Source organism: Pteronotus mesoamericanus, unplaced genomic scaffold (assembly GCF_021234165.1).
Source record: "Pteronotus mesoamericanus isolate MK-2021 breed Mesoamerican mustached bat unplaced genomic scaffold, CSHL_Meso_final contig_65, whole genome shotgun sequence".
NCBI classification, from domain to species: Eukaryota; Metazoa; Chordata; class Mammalia; order Chiroptera; family Mormoopidae; genus Pteronotus; species Pteronotus mesoamericanus.
Genome location: NW_026555228.1, coordinates 3,161,157 through 3,184,897, shown reverse-complemented (window position 1 = coordinate 3,184,897; position 23,741 = coordinate 3,161,157). Strand labels below are relative to the sequence as shown.

Sequence of the window (23,741 nt, the reverse complement as noted above, 5' to 3'; positions counted from 1 at the left end):
TTCTTTTCAAGAAGATTGTTGTGATAAAATGTTGTGATGCTTCCGCACCTATCCTGTGATTTTTGAAGAAATGTAGATTGATCAGCATCCGAGATGGGTGACAGCTAAGCACTGTCTGTGCCAGTGGAGGTTTATGAGGACGTTCTTTTTAGATTGATTGATAATGTTGGAACAGCTTGAGATGCGCAAACTGGAGCAGGAAGGAGCGTGTCATGCCCAAATGGAACAGCATAATTGGACTGATTTTTGCAAAACATTCAGCACCGGCTCTTGGAGGTCTGAAAGGGTAAATGGGCTTATCTTCCCCTCTGGAATTACTGCACTCAGGGCAACATTTTAGTTGCTGTGGCTATGATAAATACAGGCTTTGAAGAACAATTTCGGTATCAGGTGATGCTAATAATAAATCTAGTGTGCTCTCTTTTACTAAAGAGGAAAACCTTAAGCCTCTAGATTTTTCAACGCTGTCTCGCTCACCTAATTTTAAGGGTATGTCTCATAACGAAAGGGCTCAGTGAGAGAAAGAGGCAGAAGGCGACCCTATGTCCCAGATCCCACTCTGCTACCGCAGGAGTCATCTAACTTCTTTAGACCTTGCTTTGTCCTTTGTAAAGGTAGGGGTTTGTGTCGACCGATCATGAGAAGTGATGAAATAAAAATAATGCGTATGTGTTTAGATTCTGCAGCCTGCAAATCCTAACTCTGCCGCTTACTAGGTGTGTGATCTTAACAAGTTACTTAACGCCCGTGTCTAGGTTTCCTTATCTCAAATATGGAGATAATGATGGTAATATATTCCTTAGAGTTCTTATAAGAATTAAATGAGTTAATATGAATAAAGGGCTTGGAATAGTAACTAGTAGAGGCTGGGCCATCTATAAATATTAGCAATATCTCCAAGGTCTAATCCATCCTTGGAAGGCTGTCCTTCTAATTTCGGTGAACTGGATTTAATTATAGAAAGACAAGCAAAACCATCAGCTTATCTGTCATTGAGAGGTTTCTAATTCTTCCAAATGTTTCTGTTTCCCACACGCCTGGGATCTGTTTCACCTCTTCCCCATCCAAGTTTCAAGTGAAGCTTAACACTCAGAATTAAATCGGTGGTTGGTGGACAAGCCCACAGTTCAGCTTGGGATACACAGAAATTAAACTGGACTTTTGTTCTGTTTTTGCCGTTAGGGACTTCCACTTGGTGTTATGTCCCCTCTATGCAAACCATTGGGAGATTCTTCCCACTGGAAATAAAATGCGAGTGATTTTTTTTTTAATGGTGTTAGCACAGCATTGGGTTCAACAATGTTCATTTCTACTTCTCTGATTCATCAATAATCCAGATGAACAGGCCATTTGCACATAACCACTTTTATTTTACCCGAGCTCTTACATACTTTCCAATATCCCAGTTTTTCCTGTGTTGTATGATTTCTTTACAGACTCTTTGGGATGTTGCCCCGAGAAACAAAATCTTAGGAGAGGAGAAAAATGTTGATCCCACAAGACAGATCCTAATCATAGGTGCGCCTTTGCTTTTAGTCTAGTCTAAGGATCAGCAAACTTTCTCTGTAAAAGGCAAGACAGTAAATATTTTCAGCTTTGCAGCCAGAAAGCCCCTGCCAGACTCAGCTCTGCAGTCAATACCTAAATGAATGTGGCTGTGTTGTAATAAAACTTTATATAAAGAATCGGTCGGCAGAATTTGGCTCGCAGGCAGTAGGTTGCCAAACCCTGGCTTGTTATCTTCCCCATTTCAGAGATTAGGAAGGCAAAACATGGGGAGTTCAATAGCTTGCTAAAAGCCACATGGCTAGAAAGTAGCAGTACTTGGATTCCAACGCAGGCAGCCTAGCCTGCCAACCCTTACTTGTAGCTACTCCCGCGAAGCTGACTAGGGGGTGAATTCATCTCTGCCTGGGATGCTCATTTCCTGAAATCTGCCTGACTTGTTCCCTAGAGTCCATGAGAGCCGGCTCAAATGTCATGTTCTCAGTAAGCATGTCCTGGAAAGCACCCCACAGCACCCTTGATTACCCTCACCCTGCTGTACCTCCTTTTTTCCCTCTAGGGCTTGTCACCTTGTGCTTACTGTGTAATGTTCTCATCTGTTATGTTTGTTTCTCATCCCTTTCCTCCGCCAGCCTGGAAGCTCTATGAAGGCAGGGCTCTTTGTTTGTTCACCAATGAGTTCCCCGGGACCGAGAACAGAGCCTGGCCCACAGGAAGTGTTCACTAAGTATTTGTTGAATGAATGAGGTGTGCCTTTGCATCATGCTACTGAGACATATTTTGATACTCTTCATGTAGCAATAAATAGTTAATATACCAAAGCAAAAGGTAAAAATGGACTGCCACACCTACCAACTGTTCAGAATTTTCTAAAAGTCGTGCTTTAAAAAACAGACCAGCCCTGGCTGTTCTGGCCCAGTGGATTAAGTGCCAGCCTGCGAACCAAAGGGTCGCCCGTTCAATTCCCAATCAGGGCACAGGCCTGGGTTGCGGGCCAGGTCCCCAGTAGGGGATGCGCAAGAGGCAACCACACATGGATGTTTCTCTCCCTCTCTCTTTCTCCCTCCCTTCCCCTCTCTCGAAAAATAAATAAAATCTTTAACAAAAAAACAGACTAGAATCGATAAATACACATAAAAGTTATATAGGATGTAGATGTGTTAAATCTTCTTAAAGATCTGTTGAGAAGGAGTGGCTGAAGAATCAAGAAAGGAAGAATTAGCAAATGTTATTCTATTGAGCTCAAGAAGGAAGATCCTCTTTTAAGAGTCCAAACAGGGGCGTGATAGCTACACAAACACCCTTGGATTTGCCCAGAAGCTCAGGAAGAGGGGAGTTCCTTGTCATTGGGCGTATGTTTTATTTTGGAGTTATAAAGAACTCGGCGGCCTTTCAGAAATGTTGGTCGTGAGCCTGGTATGGAAATGTATGCCATGCCTTGGCAACACATTGTGATTATCTGGGAACCTTGTCTGTGCTAATTACCCATAAATGACAGCTGGCCACAGCAGAAAACTGTTCAAAGAAATTTAGCCCTGGCACGGTTGATCTAAGTGGCAAGCCATTTTTCAGGCCTTAAGTTACTGATCTGGCCCATTCTTCTGCTTCTCACCCACATGGAACCCCAATTTAGCAGCTGGCGTGTAAATACCTAGAAAAGACATCTTACACATAGTGGAGTCATTTAATGATGAATAATTCAACACATTTCTGAAGAGTTTTTGGTGTCACTGAAACTGTCAGGATTAAAAAGGGGATGCAAATTTAGGGTACAGATCATTAATGTTAATTATAACTGAAATTACCATGTATTCAGGGCTTGCTGGAAGCTAATAAGCACTCGACAAGAAATTCACTCACATTGTCTCATATGATCACTACAAACCTGAAAGTTGTCTTGTTCTTTGCTCCTTCTTATTGTGAGGAAACTGAGGCTGAGAAATATTCTGAATCTTTCCAAAGAGCTCATATTTATTTAAACCCACATCCTCACCATCATACCAGTGGGTGTCAACCTTCATTGTGCTGATTGAATCAAAAAATAAGAATCATCTAGCAATGCTGATTTTTTTGATGAAGGTGCTTAGGCCCTGTTTCTTAAGATCCTGGTTTTGTAAATCGGCCTTAAGGACGCAGAAACCTGCATATTTAAAAAGAATCAACTACCTATGTCTACTAGGCCACATTTTGAGCAGCCCAGCATCACTTCTGGCTGGCTCCCTTGGCCTTGGAAACTTTACAGTTGGTTGAGGTTAAAGAGATGCTGCAATTAGAGAGAGTCTCAAGGACATAAGAAAACAATGTGGGAGAGACCAAAACCAAAATTATTTCAATCAATTTTAGTTCATGGGAAAATCAAGTCTGTTTGGAAAGATGCAATTCAGCTCAAAAGAATGACCTTTTTGAATAAATCACAGATATTAGATTGTTGATTTTTGAGTTTGTCTTTTGCTTCTTTTTTTCTAACTATGGAGACATATACTTCTGGTGGAAAGAAAACCTCTTTCGGTGACATGTCTCCAGTTAATATAGATTCTATTATATTGAGACTTTTTATTTAGTTTGCCTCTTTTAAATTGGTTCATGGTATTTCTGTGTCTTAATGCTAGTTTTAAGTAACTTCTATGACTGTTTATTTATATTATATATGGAATATTATACATAACAATGCATAATATACATAAGAATACATAGTGCATGCCTTTGATGGTAAATAAAACTCATACATGATTGTTAATATGTCCCAACACCATCATTTTCAACCGATTCTATGTGATTTGGGTCAAGGTTTCGCAACCTCTGCACTATGGGAATTTGGGGCCAGATGGTTCTTCACTATGGGTGTGTGTCCTGTGTATTTTAGGATGTTGAGTAGTTCTGTGACCTCCACCCACTAGATGCCAGCAGCACCCTTCTCAGAACCATGACAGCCAAAAGTGTTTCCAGACATTGCCAAATGTTCCGAGGGGGCAAAACCACCCCCAAGAACCACTGTACTATATCCGTTTGCATCATATTGCCGCCCTTTATTAATGTTGTTTCATAGAACTTCAGAACAAAAGGGTATTTTTACAACCGTAAGGGCCCTTAGCCTATCGAGAAACATTGGGTAAGTTTCAACTTCATTTACATTTATGAATTGAAACAAATTTGAAATCATCCACTTTCAGTCTTTAAAAAAATCCCATGATGACCACTTAAAAGGCTAGGTCCAGAGAGCCTTAAAATGAGTCATCCAATTAGGAGATAAACAGTCACAGAAAAATGCTGGCCTGAAACACGCATTGGAGAGCTCAGAAACTGCCAGAACCACATTGTAGGCCATGCTGGTGGGCTCGTACAAAGTCTGATGGGTAAGTGTTGGTGTCATGGATTCACTGTTCCTTAGGTCCCATATTATTACATTTGTTTTCTTCCCTTGCACACAGGCATTTTTTGGCTCACCACAGTCTTTGGTTCAAAAGAGTGTTTCTTAGCATTTTATTCAAATCCAGAAGACAGTCTCGCACATAGATGCAACATTGCATGATTTCGTTAGTTTCCAGCTCCTTACTGGACTCATGAGGCACCTGATTCACTTAGTCCCTTGACTGATAAATATTTAGGCAGTGACAATCACCGTATTTTGCTGTGTATAATGCGCACCCACATTTTTGGCTCAAGCTTTCAGGAAAAAAATCTTTCATTTTAATTCTTTCATTCAAGTTTTATTTATTTATTTTTAGGTACTTGTTTTTGTATTATAAAGGAACTTTAACATTTATTTTTGAACATAGTATGGTACAAGAAATTTTATGTAACAAATAATTACAAGACACAAGAACAGATACAAGGTATTTCGGGTACTGCCCATGTATAATGTTACATCCTTATTTTTCCCTCAAAAATTTGGGCAAAAAGCATGCATGATACATGACAAAATACGGTAAGTAGCAGGTACTGTGTTAGATACTGGAACATCAAGGTAAATAAACCAGACAAGCTTCTTGCCCTCATGAATCTAGTTTATATATATAGGTCATGATGCAGGGTCCTAGACCCAGGTCTCTGCCACGTGATAGTAGATACTAAATAAATATGTGTAGGGCACTAAACGACGCTAATCTATCTATCAGGGGTCAGCAAAACCACAGCCCAGTGGGCCAAACCCAGCCTGCTGCCTGTTTTGTATGACCTGCAGCTAACCAGGGTTTTCACATTTTACATGGTTGAAAAAAATCAGAAGAATAATAATACTTGTGACCTAAAAATTATATGAGATTTGAATTTTAGTGTCCAGGAGTGAAGTTTTATTGGCACTTTTGTTTTGATTTAGATTCTCCCAGGTCTATCCGAATTCTTTAGGTTTCACTTATTCCAGTCTGTAGGATAATACGGATTAGGAGGTAACTTGGTTCATTACCCATAATCAAAACTGTAACTGAATGATATCGTTGCTATTTAATGTGCTGCTTATTTGATAATAGGTACCTTTGGAGACCCCTGTGAAGTCCCTCTTTGTTTATTATTTAATAACCTCTCCGGGGGAGATTGCTTTTGTCAGCCATGGGCTAAGGATGGGTTTAAGAACCAATTGGCTCTGGAGATGATGGTACCTCCTTTTTGAAATGATTCTCCCAAGGCCTGACTAACGCGACAGCCCTGCTTTCAGGAGAGCACCATGCTTGTTTCTCCTGGGATTGGGCTGTAGCCTTCTACACACACTTCAGCTTTTATTATGCTAAGTAGGTAGTCATTTGTAAACCAGTTCAAGAACGACATGTTTACTTGATTACATTTGGAACTGTTTTAGTTGGGAGAAGAAAATGAAGGCTCAAGAAAGATGTCAGGTTTTGTTTTGCCAGATTTGGAAAGGTGTATGTACTTATTTATTTATTTATCTTAGAAAAATAAGATTATTGCCCTGGCCCTCCTTCTGCAAATCAAAAGGTCGCAGGTTCCATTCCCTGTCAGGGCACATGCTTGGGTTGCAGGTTTGGTCCCTGGTCGGGGAGCGTATGGAAGGCGACCAATCAATGTTTCTGTCTCGTGTCTCTCCCTCTCTTTCTCCTTCCCGTCTCTCTAACATCAAAAATAAAAATTTTTAAATTTAAAAAATGTGAATATCATTTTAATAATGTCAAAACTTGAATATTTTTCTTCTTTCCCCATAAAACCTAATTCCCTTCTGCTCTTTCTTGTTGTGGTGATTAGTGTGCTCAAGACAGAAAGTTAAGAGTCATCCTAGATTATTTCTTTCCCACCTGACCACTGCATCCAGTTTGTCCCCAAGCATCTGTGTGGTCTGAGCGTCTCCCTGTCTGTTCAAATTTAAATCATCATCTTACCTAGTCGAGCATCTTTTCTGATTTCTACATCTTAGACTTGGTCCCTTCCTCAATTCCTATAGAAATCTGTTTCCAATCTTCTTTCCTATATATGAATCTGAGCATGCTTCTCTCTTACTGGAGGTCACTGGATGGCTAGCCATCACCTATTGAGTAAAATCCAATCTGCTTTGCAATGTCTACAGAGAAAGCCCTCCAGGATCTGGCCCTGAATCCTCCATGGCTTTGCCTCCTGCTCTTTTCCTCCTTCCAGCGTTGTAATTTCCCAAAACAAACCTGTTCTCTCAGAATCATTTGCCTTGGAAACCACTGTTTTTTCCACTGTTGCATTTCCACTGGACAAAGCCTTCCATTTCCACTGGGCAAAACCTTACCCCTATTATTCAACTTTTTCAATCTCCATTGAAACACTGCCTTCTCTATAAAACCTTTCTTGATCCCCCAGACAGATGTCAAAGCTTTTTCTCCCAGGCACCCCACTGCATTTGATACTAACTTCTAGTATCGCAATCTCTGTATGTAATGGATTGCATGTGTTCTTTTCACCAAAGTTTAACTCCTTAAAGAAAGGACTATGTTGTCATTTTGATAGTCCCAAGTCTAGTACTGTTCTTAGCCTGTATTAGGTGCCTATTCAATTTTGTTTGAATTAATTAACTAGGAGGATGTAGACAATAAAAATAAAATGTGTCTTCTAGGGCTTGCTTTATTTCGGTCATAAGCTATGATTCAGGGGTTGGCAAACTTCAGCCCACTGGCCAAATTCAGCTTTCTACCTTTTTTGTAAGTAAAGTTTTATTGGAACACTGCCATACTCATTCATTTATGAGTTGTCTGTGACTGTTTTCATGCCACAAAGGCAAAATTGAGTAGTTTTTGACAGTAGTTTTGACAGAGACCACATGGCCTATAAAAACCTGAAATATTTACTATCGGGTCTTTTAGAGAGATAGCCAACCCCTGCTAAATAAAGATAATTGAGCCCATTAGAGCTCACATTTTTAAATGCTTTTAAATAATAAGTGTGTAATTCCATTTTGACGCCTCAGATAGCTGCTGGCTCCCTTCTGATGCAAAGTCATACATGTGAAGACAAACAAAAAGCCCTCGCTTCCTTTAACTCCTGCTCAGACATGGCCTTCTCTGTGAGGCCACTCCTGGCCACTCTAAGCCAAGCTGCACATTCCAGCTCTCTACTCACACGGGCAGCCCCTTCCCTTCCTTGTGTTCCCTCCCCAGCAGTTGCCACTCTTTAACATACTATACCCTTTACGTACATCGTCCACCTTCCTCCCCTACTAGGGTATAATATCTCTCTTTTTAAAAATATCAATGAATAAATAAATAAATCAAATCCCAAATGAAGAGGGAAAACATCAAAGCATTGACATAGTGCCATTCACTCTTTGGAATGAGCATTCTAGGCAGGAATTTGCTGCCAGTAGGGAACAAGGTATTTTAATAGTTGCTGGTGCCAGTCTTTCTGACCCTTTCTAAAGGTCCGTGATAAGGATGGTGAAGTCTTATGGGATTCCGTAAGTGTTCCACACACGTCCACCACAAATCCAGTGGACATCGGAGGTGTGTGTGCGTACACACAAATGCAGTCAAGATTGTGAGAGTGTTTGCTTTGAGCCTTTTTTTAAATTACAAAACTGGGTTTTGGTTTTTGTTGTTATTCTGCAGGAATACCCAAACTGTTGCCTCTATGCCGCCATCTTGACCAGAAGTGCTTTGATTCTTTGATGTGGAGTGTTAGATCATCAAACGTCTCATGTCTCTAAAAATATATACAGTTCTTATTGATCATATCTCTGTACTTATTGTAATCAAAATATCTCATTCGACTGCTGTAAAAAGAAACTCAGAGGTTACAATTTAGCATAGAATTCAAAGGCATTAAACTTTTTAGCTTGAGTCCTGGTTGGTTCCAAATCTTGTAAGTTTTATGATACGGGGGAAATTACTTTAACCTTCCCAAGCCTCAATTTTATATAATTACATTATATTTACTGTATACTACTATAATATTAATACAATGTATCATAAGTATAGACAGTACCTGATGTACAATGGTTCAACTTAAGACTCTTTTGACATTATGATGGTGTTAAAGTAGAAACCATACTTCAAATTTTGTATTTAGATCTTTTCCTGGGCTAGTGATATGCCACAGCTGCCAATCATCCACGCAGTCAGGGGGTAAACAACCGACACTCTATAGTGTACTGTGTTGCTAGCGTCTTTTGGATATTGTGTTCTGAGCCTGTTTAAGGTAAGCTAGGCAAAGCTATGATGTCCAGTACGTTAGGTGCATTAAATGCACTTTTAGCTTATGATATTTTCAACTTACAATGGGTTTATTGAGATGTAATCCTATTGTGAGTTGAGGAGCACCTGTATCCATATATTATAATGTATCATAAGTATATATTATATCTTATAAATATCCTAGATTATGTTATTATATAATGTTATTATATTACTAAATATTAGGGTTAAAAGCAGTAACCCCCTCATAAGGGGGGGGCGTATAACTAAAAGGCCCTTGGTGCAGTCACGGGTGCATTGTAGCCTATCAGTGCACATTCAGCCTGCTCCATCTAGTGCGCCTCATGGCCAATTAGCAGCAGTCCTTCCTGTTACCGAGATACAAAACCCAAAAGTTTCCATGTGTTTCCATAAAAGAGAGGATGTAGGACCCTCACAGCACCTTCCCACACAGTTTTCTTTGGTCTAGGAGGCATCACTATATGGGATCAGCTGACTCAGCAGGTGCTCAAGATTGCAGTGTTTGCAACCGACTGAGGAATTCTAGGGTGAATTAGGAGTGGATTTGATATTAGGGATCGAAAGCCAATTTTGGAACAAAAAGGTGAAGTTTGCTTACCTTTATTACCGACTGAGAGAGAGGATGAGATTTGTGAGCTCTAGGCAAGCTGTATAACTCTTGCTGTCTCTCCCCTTTCTCCGCAGGGTGACTTCACCTGGAACAGCATGTCGGGCCGCAGCGTGCGTCTGAGGTCGGTCCCCATCCAGAGTCTCTCAGAGCTGGAGCGGGCCCGGCTGCAGGAAGTGGCTTTTTATCAGTTGCAGCAGGACTGCGACCTGAGCTGCCAGATCACTATTCCCAAAGGTAAGGCCTGTCTGTCATTCCGCCAGAGCCGTAAGCTGCAAAGTCACCTCGCACCGAACGTGACACAGGAGGGAAGCTACAGCTGCTTAATCCTTGGATGGTGGTAGCGTCCATTTTGAAAGACATGTTCAAAAGGGGCAATTGACATGTCAACTAATAGGTTCACTTAAAAGGAGGGTCAACTTGGGGCATTCAAAAGGAAAATGGTATGTATCTCAACAGTCTACATGGCTTCAGAACAACCAATTAAGAGTTTCAGAAAGCTCAACCTAAAGGGTGAGAAGAAAAACCCTGTCTATCTCAACATGATTCCCAAATAACCAGTTGAAAAGAATGTTTTAACAGTCTATTAAACTTGTCTTTTGACTTTATGCAAACCCTGACTCAGGGATTATAGGAATGTTAACTCATTTTTGTCTAGTCCTTCACCTGGCATTCTATGTTGGGGTTCATCACTCTGAGCCTGGGGAGAAGCCAGGCCTGGTTGTCTGATGTTTTTACACAGATCCTCATTCTGGTAAAGACGAAAAGCATGTATTTAAAATCCTTTAATCTGTAAAAATCTGCTTCTGAATGTCTACTGTCTTCTGTGAGGGTACTTTACATTTTGTATTAGTGTGTAGCAGAAAGGTAATCAGAGATAGGATGAAAAGCTATGCTGTTATACAAATAGAGTAAACCCGTCATAACGTGCAACATTGGCTAGTGGGCCTGAAATGTGAAAGAAAGCAGGAAAGGTATAACAAGCATCTAAAAGCTAGAAGATTGCTTTGGAGGATGTCAGTATCTGCAGGAATATTTATTTGTAAAATAATCCACATCTCTCTCTCTCTCTCTCTCTCTCACACACACACACACACACACACACACACACACGCAGATACATGGTTCTCAACCAGGGATGGTTTTGCCCTCTACCTCCACAAGAAATCTGGCAATGCCTGGCAACACTTTTAGTTGTTACAGCTCAGGGAAGGATGCAAATGACTTCTACCAGGCAGAAGCCAGGATGCTGTTAAATAGCCTACAGTACACAGGACAGTCCCCCACAATAAGCATGGTCAGGACCCAAGTGTCCAAGTGCAGTGGTTGAGCAGCCTTGCTACACACACGGACGTGAACGTACGGTCTGTCAACAACCGTGCTGGCAGTATGGTTTGCTTGACTCATCTGTGGCCCATGGAAAGGGCACTGGCTTAGGAGTCTTAAGACCAGGTCTGAGGACTTGTCCCCTCACCCCCGCCCAAGTGTGAGCTCGGGCAGTTCGCCTCTGCGGTAGGAAGTTCTCTTTTGTTGACCAGAAAGAGTGGCATAGAAACACTGACCATAGAGTTTCCATTGAATGGTGACTCTTGGGCCACTTTTATGCTTTAAGCTGGAATCGGGGACTCTGCTAGAGGTCTTGAGAGTTCAGGAGGAGAAAGAGGTAGATGAGAGCAAGGGGTTGCCGTCCCCCCTCCATTAACTCACAAGGTGATCCAGGTGGTGCCCAAGAGTCCTAGCTCCCTTTCATAGGCGCACATGTTCTTTGATTTCCGAGAGAGAGGGAGAGGGGGAGAGAGAGGGAATTGTTATTGGCAAACCTAATTTATAGTGGAGAGAATGATGATCCTAAAAAGTTATGTGAAACCTAGATTGCATGCACATCAGACGAGGTATCATGAAACAAATATTTGTAGCTTTGTTTCTAAATCCAGTTAATTTGATGTTTCTCTTTGTTCCTGCTTTTAAATACTCACTACATACATAACCTTTACCGAATAGACAGTTTTATAAAAGTTGTCTGCTGGGAGTTCTGTCTCCATTTTTTATTTCTAAGACTATGTACTTCACGTTCAGGAAATGATTTGCTTTATTAAGGATGTTCAAAGATGTTCATGCTACAGGAGTTATTTTGATATTTTCTATCAAGATGGGAACTAGTGTTTTATAAATAATTTTTTACTTATGGAAGAGAAAAGGGATTGTGTGGCTGGATGGAAACAAACAGACATCACCCAAGAGTTCTGAAGCTCTTATTTTGGGCAGGTGATGATAGCCGTGCCGTATTTACCAAGGTCCTTCAAATGCATAGCCAGTGCTGAGAGCTATGATGGCCGCTTTGTCTGAGGGCGGCCCCTTGGTTCCATGCAAACCCCCGAGCGGAGGTATCAAGCAGAGTCACTGTGTGAATTGTTTACTCAGGAAAATAAATACAGGGGGCCTAGGACCTAAGGAAATGACACCAAGCCTAGTAAGACAACGGGCACAATAAAAACGGAAGCATACCCAAGCTCACGTGTCTGCCCTTTGTCACGTTAGGATGAGCAGAGGGATTTATTTATGGGTATCTGTTTGGAAACCCTCTCCTTCCATGAGACTGGTGCCTCCAGGGCTCAGATAAATGATACTGTAAAATATTCATCAGCTTCTGGGATTCACCATATAGAAGGAAGAATGGGAGATTGGGGGTTGGGAAATTCCTCAGGTGTTTCTGGAGCGGTCTGCAGGGCCGAGATCCAGAGCACAAGCAGAGATTGTGCCTTCCTCTCCAACTATAGCAATAGATGCATGTCAGTTACATGGATGCAGAGGCAAGTAAATTAGAAGACGGTGGAAGAGCATGTGTAATTTCACTCCAGACTACCTCTCCACTTTTAACGGAATAGGAAGCCATTTCATATGCAAGGATTGAGGATGGACAGGAGGTGCTGGAGGTTTGAGGGAAGAGGAGACAAGTGGAAGAAAGGGGAGCTAATGGACCAGCAACGTTGCAGCGTTGCAGGAGATGCCAAAAGTTTTATTCAACATTAGTATCCAGAAATTTAAAAGGCAAAATAACCGTCCTGGCAGGTAAACACTACTAAAGCAAAAGACACCATTTTACACTTTCAATTCTCCAGGCCTGGCTAATCCAAACCTCCTCTCACTAGAGTCAGGATTTTCTAGTTGAGTTCAGTGGTAGTAGAGACGGAAAGGGCAGTGGGGAGCATACCTGTGGTAAGCAGCCAAGGGCCCCCAAATACGGCCATGCCCTTGTCCCTGGAACCTGTGAATATGGTGCCTCACATGCCAGAAGGAACTTTGCAGATGTGATTAAAGTCCCTAAGAGAGTGAGACTATTGTGGATTATCTAGGAGGGCCTAAACTAATCACTTGGGCACTTAAAAGAAGAGGAACTTGCCCTGCTGCAGTCAGAAAGATATGACTAGACACAGTGTTGCTGGCTTTGAAGATGGAGGAAGGGACCACAAGCCAAGGAATGACAGTAAACTCTAAAAGCTGGAAAAGGCAAGGGAACAGATTCTCCTTAGAGCTTCTAGAAGGGACTGCAACTCTGATGACACCTTGGTTTTAGCCCAGTAAGATTCATTTCAGACTTCTGACCTCATTCAGACTGCAGAAATGCCAGATAATGAATTTGAGTTACTTAAGTGACTAAGTTTGTGCTCATTTGCCACAGCAGTGACAGGGAACTAATACAGTGTCCAAGAGAATGATTGTAATCCCAGACCATGACATCTAAGTTGGATGAAAAAGAGAAGTTAGGAATACATGTAAAAGACTTAAATTTTTTTTGAGTATCAAGAATCTATACAATGAAGATGTCAATTATATCATTAATAATCTGTAAACTGAAAGTGATTCCAAAAAACATACCAACAGAATTCGTTTTTGGAATATAAGTAAATTGATCTAAACATCATCTGAGCAAATAATTATCTGAGAGTAGGAAGGGAAAGATATGAAAAAGGTCTAATGAAAATGACACCCTCTACCCATTTATTTAAATGTCATAAAACGAAAGCAATTAAAAGAGTATTGTACTACTTCACAATAGGCAGATCAACGGAGATAACACAGTTCAGAAATGAATTAAAATAAATGTGAAAACTATGCCATGATAAATATTGCATTTCTTGTCGGGGGGAAATGATGGATTATTATTGTATTTGCTTCAATGAGACAACCATCAAGGGAAAAAAGATAGATTCTTACCTTACTCCTTACATCTAAATAAATTGATATGAAAGAAAGATTTGAAGATTAAAAAAAATGAAACTAGAATTGGACCAAACCAAAACGTAGCTGGACATCTCTATATTTTCAGATTGGGGAACTCACTACCCAGAAAACAGAAAGCGAGTGATGCATTTCACCACATTAAAAAAAGAAACATCTGTGTTGCCAGCAAATAAATAAATAGAAATTTACAGCACATGTGACAAAGCAAAGGCTAACTTCTGTACTATAGAAAGCTTTGTTTCAAATTAATCTGAGAAAAAATAATTAAAATATAGACAGGTCACAGACAGCTCACAGAAAAATAAATACAAATGGTTTATAGATATTTGAAAAGATGCTCACCCTCATATTCATTAAAGAAATGCAAGCTGAACGCCAAGGGGATTTTTTTAATATTAGAATGGCTTCAAACGCTGGATAATATATTTTAAGGGAAAACAGACACTCTATACCGTTGGTAGGAGTCTAATTGTGGTAGCAACTTACAAGGCAGTTTGGCAACATGTAACTTTTAAATGGCCTAACAATTCTACTACTAAGAGTGTATCTCACAGATACATATTCACATTAGTTGAGGAAGGCTAAGCACTCCGTGCTTTGACACTATCAAAGTTTCTTTTGTACTTAGGCACCATCCAGTAGAGGTTGGCCATGGGGTTCGAACAGCGGACTCTGCCCCAATCAGTCATTCAGGGGCCTAGGCGTCTCTCACATTGTGGCTCCTCCTTCCGCTGTGTACATTCAACCAGGAGACATACAAACTAAACACTAACAGCTTTTCCGTAATCCTTATAAGATGGCTGATGAGCTTGATTTATTACCCCTGCTAAACTTAAGCTATTTTGAAAAGGGACTTTAGAAGATGCTATAGAGAACCTCAGTAAATGTTTAGTGGTAGAAATCGGGAGGCCTTTCAGCGGGAGGGACTATATCTCTCCGCAGAGTGCTGCCTGGGAGTCTGAGGTTGCCCCATGGAGGCTTGGGAAGCTTCTGCATGGTCGAAGGCTGCCCTTGGCGCACGCTCTGGGGTCAGCCTTGCTAGTCTGTGACTGATCCTCCACAACGGAACCAAGAAACAAATGAGGAGAGCATGGTTGAGAAATGAAGCAACACCTAATGGCCTGCATGAACTTTTCATTTATTCAAAACACATGAACAGAGTACTATTTATATATCAGGTAGTATGTTAAGCTCAATTAGTATTATTTTGATAGCATTTAAATACAAAGGGTCTAAGGTGAGGGTTAGCAAACCAGCCTGCTGGTCAAATCCAGCTTTCCATCTGCTTTTGTAAATAAAGTCTTCCTGAAATACAGCCGTGCTCATTCATGTACATTTTGTCTTATGGCAGTTTTCATGTGACGACGGCAGAGTTTAGGAGTTGTGATGGCCCGTATATTTCACAGAGTCTCAAATGTTTAGTATCTGACCCTTTACAGGAAAAAATGCTGACCTCTGGTCTAAAGGAAAATGAAAGTGACTGATTTCTGCCACAATCAGTGAGCAGGTGAGCGTAGGCGATGTGGCTTCTTACCCTCATCATATTGTAATGCATTTAAAGCCCAATGATTCCAAAGGAGGGAAATGCATGTTCATGTTTTGTTTCGGGTTCTTTCTTTCACTCTCTTGCTTCAGTTAATTTCTGATATCACAGTTGAGAAAGGCTTTGTTTATGTATTTTGAAAACACTATTGTGGAATGAGGAATAGCCGATGGTTTAAGAAAATGTGGACAGTCGACTAATAAAAGAGTCCTCTGACGCCTCACAATTGCTCAATTGTATGGCTTCCTTATAAAGTGGTCCCTCACCATTGTCCCTCAGGCAATGTAAAACTCAAGTAAACAACTCAGTGAAATCAAGAACATGATATTTTTGGTAGGCTAACACTGCAGCTGTCTTTGGTTTGTGATTTAAATGTTGATTTAAAAAATAAGGGCGACCTGGTGGGCAAGGAAATTGAGCTTGGGTGTTTGTGTAACGGCCCTAGAGAGAAAATATAACTATCTTATTCCTACGTTATTCTTGCTGGCAGTGTTCAGTGAAAGAGGCGATGTGCTAGAACAGTTTATTAAAGCTTTTTTGTGTAAATAAAAATGAAGCTGAAACCTGAGGTAAAATCCATGACTCCACTACAGGTAGAAACGCTGGTAGGAAGCAGTTGCCACCAAATAGGGAAATCAAAAAACGTTAGACCACCGGGCTTAGGGGCCCTCAACGCATGTTCCTGCTGTGTGAGCCAAGAGCTAGTTGTATCTTCTATGCGGCCGCAATTGCCTTCTCTGTGATCTTCCCAGAGGACCGTGATGTCCCACCCGGTGAAGCGGTATCTTATTTGTCTTTGAATCTGGAACTGCCCGATAAACCGCCGACCCTCAGCATATCACTGAGAAAGTGAATGAATGCGTGCATGTATGCATGCGTATTATCCTTTAAAATTAAGCTCCTTCCTTCACTCTTCCCTGTCTCTCTAAAGAGCGTCGATCACCTTTCATTCATTTTTCTCCAACACCCCCAGTAACGCTTTCAAAATAATCTCAGTGCTCCTCTACTGCTTCACCCCGTGCCCAGTTTCCAACTTTGACTGATGGTCTCATAGGGTTGATGTGAGGCTTGAATTAGGTAATAACTATGATGAGCTTAAAACATTTCCCGACATCTTATATACTCTCAATAGAACTCATCCATCACCATAATCTTTAGTATTATCATCATCACCATCACCATCTCTCTTTGTCCCTCAAAGCAAGACACTTTGTCGCTATGTCTCACCTAAACTATAACCACAGACCCTCACCTGCTTTGCTCAGTTCACAGGTTTGCCCTCATTCTACCCACCACACCTAAAACCACCAAGGCTTAAATAAGTCTATGATTGAAAGATATTTGATTCCCTTCTTACTTGTTCAGTATAAAACAGTATGTGTCAAAAGAAAGTAGCGAGCATTAGCCCCTTACCTAGGCCCAAAATCACACCATGGGCGCACATACCCTTGTCTGACTCTACCTTTTCAACTTGAACTACGAGCTTTGGCTTTAAAATGACTAATGATGAAATTCCCATCATTTGGGGTTGAATTTCCTTGAGTTAGCAATCCACTTATTTCTTTGGGATAAGTGATTTCTGTCTTTTCGTTCTCCTACCTGCTCCCTTTCCTTTATACTCCAGGAAAGAAATACAGCTTAAGAAAATGAGTGGTCAAAAACCCTGTTACTTGCTCCGATATTTGGAGACTCTTGTCCCTGCAAATACAAGGCCTACCTCGTCTGAGTTAAAAAATACCATTTTCAGTTCAAGGAATGTGCAGTAAGAGATGCAAATTCAGGAGCCTGGAAAGACAGACTAGCTCCTCGCTTAGGAAAAGATAACAGCAGGTTTGTCCCACTAGAATATGAGCTTATAGTTCAAGGTTTTCTTTTTGTTTGTTTGTTTTTAACTCATAGCACTTGAGTGTGGAAAAAATGACAGCAAGTAAAATATCCTTCTAGGGCATAATTTGATCATAGGCAGTTATTACAGCAAGCTGCGGTTGTGGAAAAACCATAGTTGAGCTTTTAAATCCATGACATTCAAGCCGTGTGATCGGCTTCCCTACCTCACATTTTCGTAAAATAATGAGACATGTTCAACAAATGAAATATCTCAATGATTTTCTGTAATAGAAAAATACTTGCTTTCAGGTTCAAGAATCTACAAAGTTCCTCTCTTGAGGAAACATTTCAGAACTAATTGCTGTGCCAAAATAATTTATACAAAACAGAAAAGGCTTCTTAGTGTTTAATTTAGCTGGAAACACGGTGACCTCCAAGCTTTGACTCCCTTTGCAACAGCAAGAGACTCACAGAATGTTCTCATTTTCTGACCACAGCTTTGATAATTTCAGCAGGACTTCAGCGTGTAAACTGCAGGGATTAGTACATTTCACAAGTACTTTGGGGAGCCTCTGCTCTAAGGAGAGGCATCTGCATTGCTTAAGAATACCATGAATATTTTCTTGCCTGAGAAACATAGACACTTTGGAAACACAATCTGAAAAAATCTACCCCACAACAAGCTGTGGATAGAGAAACTGTGTTTCATTCATTGGTATTTACACCAAGGGAAATGACTCAGTAACCATGTTTCTACCTGCCTTTTATTTCAGTCAAGGTTAATGAAAGAGCAGCTAAAGATAAGGTGATATATAAATGAAAACTTTGACCTATGGATTTGATTAAATAGCCAACAGTCTAGAGCATGTAAGATTTCTTGAAAATAATATAGATATCCAAAACTGACTCAAAGATAGGGCCAGTTTGGGAATACATTGTTTTCCGCTTTTTTCATGTAGGTTGTTTTCTTCCAGATTTCGTATTTGTCACTCTCTTGAGCCCTAGTTCCCACTAAATAAACTAAACCCAGTCCCAAAACTGTCATTTTCTCACCTTTTACACTTTTACCAATAACATGCTTGCTTATTGAAGGGTTGGATTACTGGGAATAAAATATTCAGTGGCTTAGAATACGAGAGGATTTTCTAGACTAAGTAGTCACCATGTGATTTATTGGGGAAAACCCCTATCAAAATTCAAAGGTCCTTTATTACCATGTCTCTGATTCTATTCTGCTCGCTTGCTTGCTTTGTTGATTAGGTTCCATAAGTACATGAGATCATATGGTATCTGTCTTTCACTGACTGGCTCATTTTGCTTAGCATAATGCTCTCCAGTGCCACCCATGCTGTCGCGAAGGGTAGTAGCTCTTTCTTTCTGCTGTGTAGTATTCCATTGTGTAAATGTACCACAGCTTTTTGATCCACTCATTTACTGATGGGCCCTTAGGCTGTTTCCAGCACTTAGCCGTTGTGAATAGCGCTGCTATGAATGTTAGGATGCATAGGTTCTTTTGAATTGGTGTTTCAATGTTCTTAGGGTATAATCCGAGAGGGGAATAAAGAACAAATTGACAGTAACCAGAGGGGATGGGGGAGGAGGGTAACGGGAAAGAAAGGGAAGGGTCAAGTCAAGGAACGTGTATAAAGGACCCACGGGCAAAGCCAATAGGGCAGGGGGAGGGGGAGAGGATTGAATGTGGGAGGTGGGGGTGGGCAGGGCAGGGGAGAGTGATTAGGGAAAAATGGGGGCAACTGTAATTAAACAACACTAAAAAAATTTTAAAAAGAATTACTAGGCAAAATGTATCTAGAAAACTGTTCAATAAACAAGTTACTACTAAAAAAAAAAATGCAAAGGTCCCAAGAAGGGTAACACTTTATCCTTTAAGAATGAACTCAGACATTCATCTTCCCAAGCAGAGTTGGGGACAATCTTCTCACTTCTCACCTACCACCTAGTAAATGTCTCTACTGAAGCATTTTTCGTTTTCATTTAATGAGGTTTTCATGTATCTCTGTCTTTAGTGCAAAACTGAGTTTCTCAAAGACAGAGATAGTGTCCATTCATCTGGATTCATGGAACTACTTCTGTCTCACCTACAACGTGTGCTTAATCAATGTTAGATGGAGGGACGGATGGAGCAATGGGTAGGTCGGTATGTGGGGGGTGAGCCCATCTTCCAGGGGAAGAGGCTATGTCATCCGGTAACTATTATATTGTCAATAATATTCCCAAGTCAAGGAAATCGATCATGTCTTGTGGTATAACATCTCTGGACACTTTGAGAATATAGAAAATATCCCTGCTTTGGCTCCTTTCCTACATGTCTCGGGTTAAGCCCAGACCAGCTCTTACATCAGAGTATCAGACCAGTCCCGTCGGCTCCCCTACCCAGGGTTTGCTGCCGCGTTCTGTGTCAAGAAGCAGAGGTGGCCATTTTCCTGGTAATGGCTCCCCTCTTCCTGCCAAGGCTGCTCTCTCTTCCCTTTTCTGAATATGGAGCAGACAACTCAAACCAGCAGGGGCATTTTGAATTCATTCCACTGAGGATGGTGACGGCAGTAACTGGCTCTATTGTCCGGCCTGACTTTTCCTGAGATATGATTTTGACCTGGGGTTTGGTTGCCCACCTCTCATCAGTTGCTATCTGTTTTCCGTTGTTGACGTATTGGGCCAAATTCATGTATTGATACTTTGAGGAGATTGGTCGTTTGAAAAGGCGAAGGGTGGAGAATGGGCTCGATGAATGCCCCTCAAAGTGCCCAGGACCATTAATAATATTATTATTTCTTTGACAAATCTCCTTTCTAAACTGGAAATAAAATATCTGGTGTAGTATTTTTTTTCTCTTGCCTTATTTTTGGGACGTCTGTAGCTTGAGAGCCCTCAAAAGGGGAAGGAGATGAATGAAACTAAAGGATGAATTTAGTTTTAGTGAAGGGTAAAATATATTTTTAGTAAACACTTTTGTAAGACAGCCACAGATTGTATAAATCACCTAATGCAATATAATTTAAAGACTATATTTTGGTTTATTAAGATAGGCACAAGAACTTGAATAATAAACAGATTTCTGTATTAATCAGTGTTCTTAGAGACAAGTGAATAACTGAAGCAGAAAAGGGACTTAGAGAACCTATGAAATAGGAGGTATCTTGAGACAACTTAATCAGCCCTGTACGAAAACATCACCAGGGCCATAAAAACAAATCTACCCAAGCCTCTCGTGTCTGCACTCTTTCCAAAAAACATGCTCTATGAGAAAACATGCTACAGCAGACATAGTGGATGCCTTGTATTGACCTAGACACTTGTTTTCTTTCAGATTAGGGAGATGTGACCAGGAAGATTATTTCAATAGTCTGAGTGAGGTGAGAAACTCTGTGTGGTGAGTCAGCTCCTTGCCATAAAGTTGAGCTCTCCAGCCTGCGGGTTTCAGAAGTGCTTCAGTGAGCAGTAAAACCTTCTTTCTCACATGCTTGACAGATGTTTTCAGCCTTTGCTTGAATACGTCCAGTGGCTGGGAGAAAGGGCTTTTGAGAAAATAATTTTTATTAGGGAATGATGTAGATTTACAGAAGAGTTATCAAGATAATACGGAGTTCCCTTACGCAACTTACCCAGCTTCCCCTAACGACAGCATATATAACCTAGGTACGCTTATCACAACTAAGAGAGCACCGTTTATGCATTACTATCAGCCAAACTAAAGATTTGTTTAGATTTTACCAGTGTCTCCACTAATATCTTCTCTTCCAGGATTCCATCCAGTACACCACCTGCATGTAGCTAGGCATCTTTCTTCTTCCTTTTTTTAAAAAAAAAATAACCGTTTCTTATGTCACACAGTTTTGGAGACTGTCTTAGCCTGGGAATATCTGGGAATGCCTCAACCTTGTTGCCCTGGTTCAGGTTCTGGTGCATGCGGTTGCCATCAGGCTCAGTGGGGACTGTAGTCATCTGAAGGCTTGACTGGGGCTGGAGGATTGGTGTTCAGGCTCACTCACTTGGCTGCGGTCTGCAGACTCCAATTTTGCACCACATAGCCATGTTTAGTGCTCAAAAACAAAAAAAGGGAAAGAACTACAGTGTCCCCTGCGTCCCCCGCAGGCTAAAGAGACTCCATTCTTCCATCCATTCATAAACGGGTCGCTGTCAGATGCTGTTCCACACCTGATCCAGCCCCTAAAGGAGAGAAAACCCTTCATACAAAGAAACAGAAGGCTATTTACTCAAGGAATTTGCTTTATTTCCCCACCTGTAGGAATTTGGTAGAAGAATGTTTATACACACACTCATATTTCTTTATAAATTGAAGGAAGTTGTTACTGTGCCCAAAATTCAACCTGGCATATAAAGCCTCAGTAATTTGTAAACCTTTTCAATTCCTCAACCAGTTATTTTGCCCCTGTGGGACTTTTGGTGATGTCCAGAGACATAATTGGTTGTCACAGCAGGGAACGGGCGGGTTCTCTGATACCTAATGAACTGAGGCCAGGGATGCTGCTAAATATCCTACCGTGCACAAGACAGTTCCTCACTAAAAAGGGTTAGCCAGCCCCAAAAATCACTAGCGCCAAGGTGAAGAAACCCTGGCCTAGATTATGCACAGTTTCTAAAGGGCTGCTTCTCATTCTACCACCCAGTTGTCTCTTTTATATCATTTTCCTCACTTTTTAACTAAGCTCCCCTCACTACTGATGAATTCCTTTGGTTTGCATTCTCTGAGAGTCTGTTTTTCTGGTCCAAGTAAATAATGAGACAGCTGTGGTTGGGAACAGCAGGGGAGGTAGTGCCAAAAAGCATTCCTTCAAACTTTTCTCAGCAGGAATTTTTTGAAGATTTGAAACAAGCTAGGAACTTCCTTTTCAGTTGGGATGGAGCGGTGAACTCCGAGCCTTGCCAGGTGTGCGGTGGCCCGGGCCTAGGTGTCTCTGCTGGCCAGGGGGCGAGTGTAAAGACTGAGAACCACCGCTGCCAGCTCTTCATATTCCTCAAGGGGGTAGAAAGCCAGGTATGCACGTGAACTTACCAAGATATTGCATTAGAGCTCAAGTTTTTATAAATCACTGTGTGGGCTAAACACCACCCAAACAATGGGGGAATGAATGTGGTTATTTTGCACCCACTAGGCTAGTTCTTGGCCTGTGTCTGTCGAAGCATCAGATTGGTCCTGGGTTCTCTCAGAACCAACCCAAAACCTCCATCTTACTTCTGGCCGTGGGCAGTGCTAACAAGTCCTCGTGGTGTGCCCTACTCTGTGCAATCGGCTTGAAGGGAGACAAAAGCCTCGGAGACATGATTATGCCCTCAGAGAGCTTCTAGCCTAGCTAGAGAAACCAGCCTTAAAATGGAACTCCACCTGACAGCGAATGAATGAGTTCATGAAAAGCATGTCCTAGAGGAGAAATCTCATGTTTTCTTGTTCTCAACCCTCTTGAAGACCGTATATGGTATCGGTCACCTGCAAGAGGATGCTCAGATTAACCACACTCCATACTGATGATTCCTTTGCTTCCGGGTCACTAGTATGCGGAGGGCTTGCTACCTTGCCGTCTGCTGTTGTCATGCGTGTGGGGGGGAACATGGTCTTCTGAAAAGAGGATGCATGAAATCTAATCCACAAGTTCTTGTTTCGACATGCCTTTGATTAGGACATGTGACCCAAGTTCTCTCTACAGCCCGCTGCTGTCTGTAAGACAGTGCACACCCCGGAAGCACTTAACAAGCATGTGCTCATTACCATTTGCACTGTAAAACATTGCTGTGCGGTACTGATAATTAGGAAGCTTAAATTTCTGTAAAATATGGAATGGCGCATATTACACTTATTGCCATCCAGGGAAATGGTTGCACATAAACTGTTCTGTATGGCTGCACATGATCCGTCAGTCTCTTGGGCAACTTTTCTATGATCTATGGGAATAAAAGACAGACAGTCTTCGAAAACTGGAGACTCAATAAGCAGACTGCTAATTGATCACCAGGGAAAAAAGAAGTTAGCAGTTTCATTTCACAGCTCTGGTCATTGTCCTGATGATTTTAAATGACAAAATGGCATAAAGCAATGCATCATTTCACAGTATTGCACATCGCCCATCATTTCGTCTCATTCGTGTTAATAACATTAACTTCTGTCTTACTAAGTGAAAAAGATAATATTTGTTGTACATAATTAAGGGGTTTTTTTTTCCCCAAAAATTATAGGCCAGTATTCAGAAAGATCATATTTTTCCCATAAGGAGGCTTCAAGAAAATGTCTGGAGGTTTGGAGTTTGACATCCACATTATCCCTGTGAGACTATGTAGGCTCTCTTACTGGTGAGAATATAAATGAACAAAACTACTTCGAAAAGTTTTCAGCATTACCTGCCAAAGCCTATAAGATTGCATA

The 23,741-nt window shown here is 41.1% G+C and overlaps 1 protein-coding gene across 1 annotated transcript in view; it reads left to right on the top strand.

Moving 5' to 3' along the window:
• The window catches only part of ARHGAP6 (Rho GTPase activating protein 6), a 422,919-nt gene that overhangs the window by 336,404 nt on the left and 62,774 nt on the right, over window positions 1-23,741 (top strand). The window contains exon 2 of the mRNA XM_054581050.1: window positions 9,810-9,969. Within this exon, the coding sequence (XP_054437025.1) occupies window positions 9,810-9,969 (160 nt within the window). The remainder of the gene's footprint in view (window positions 1-9,809; window positions 9,970-23,741) is intronic.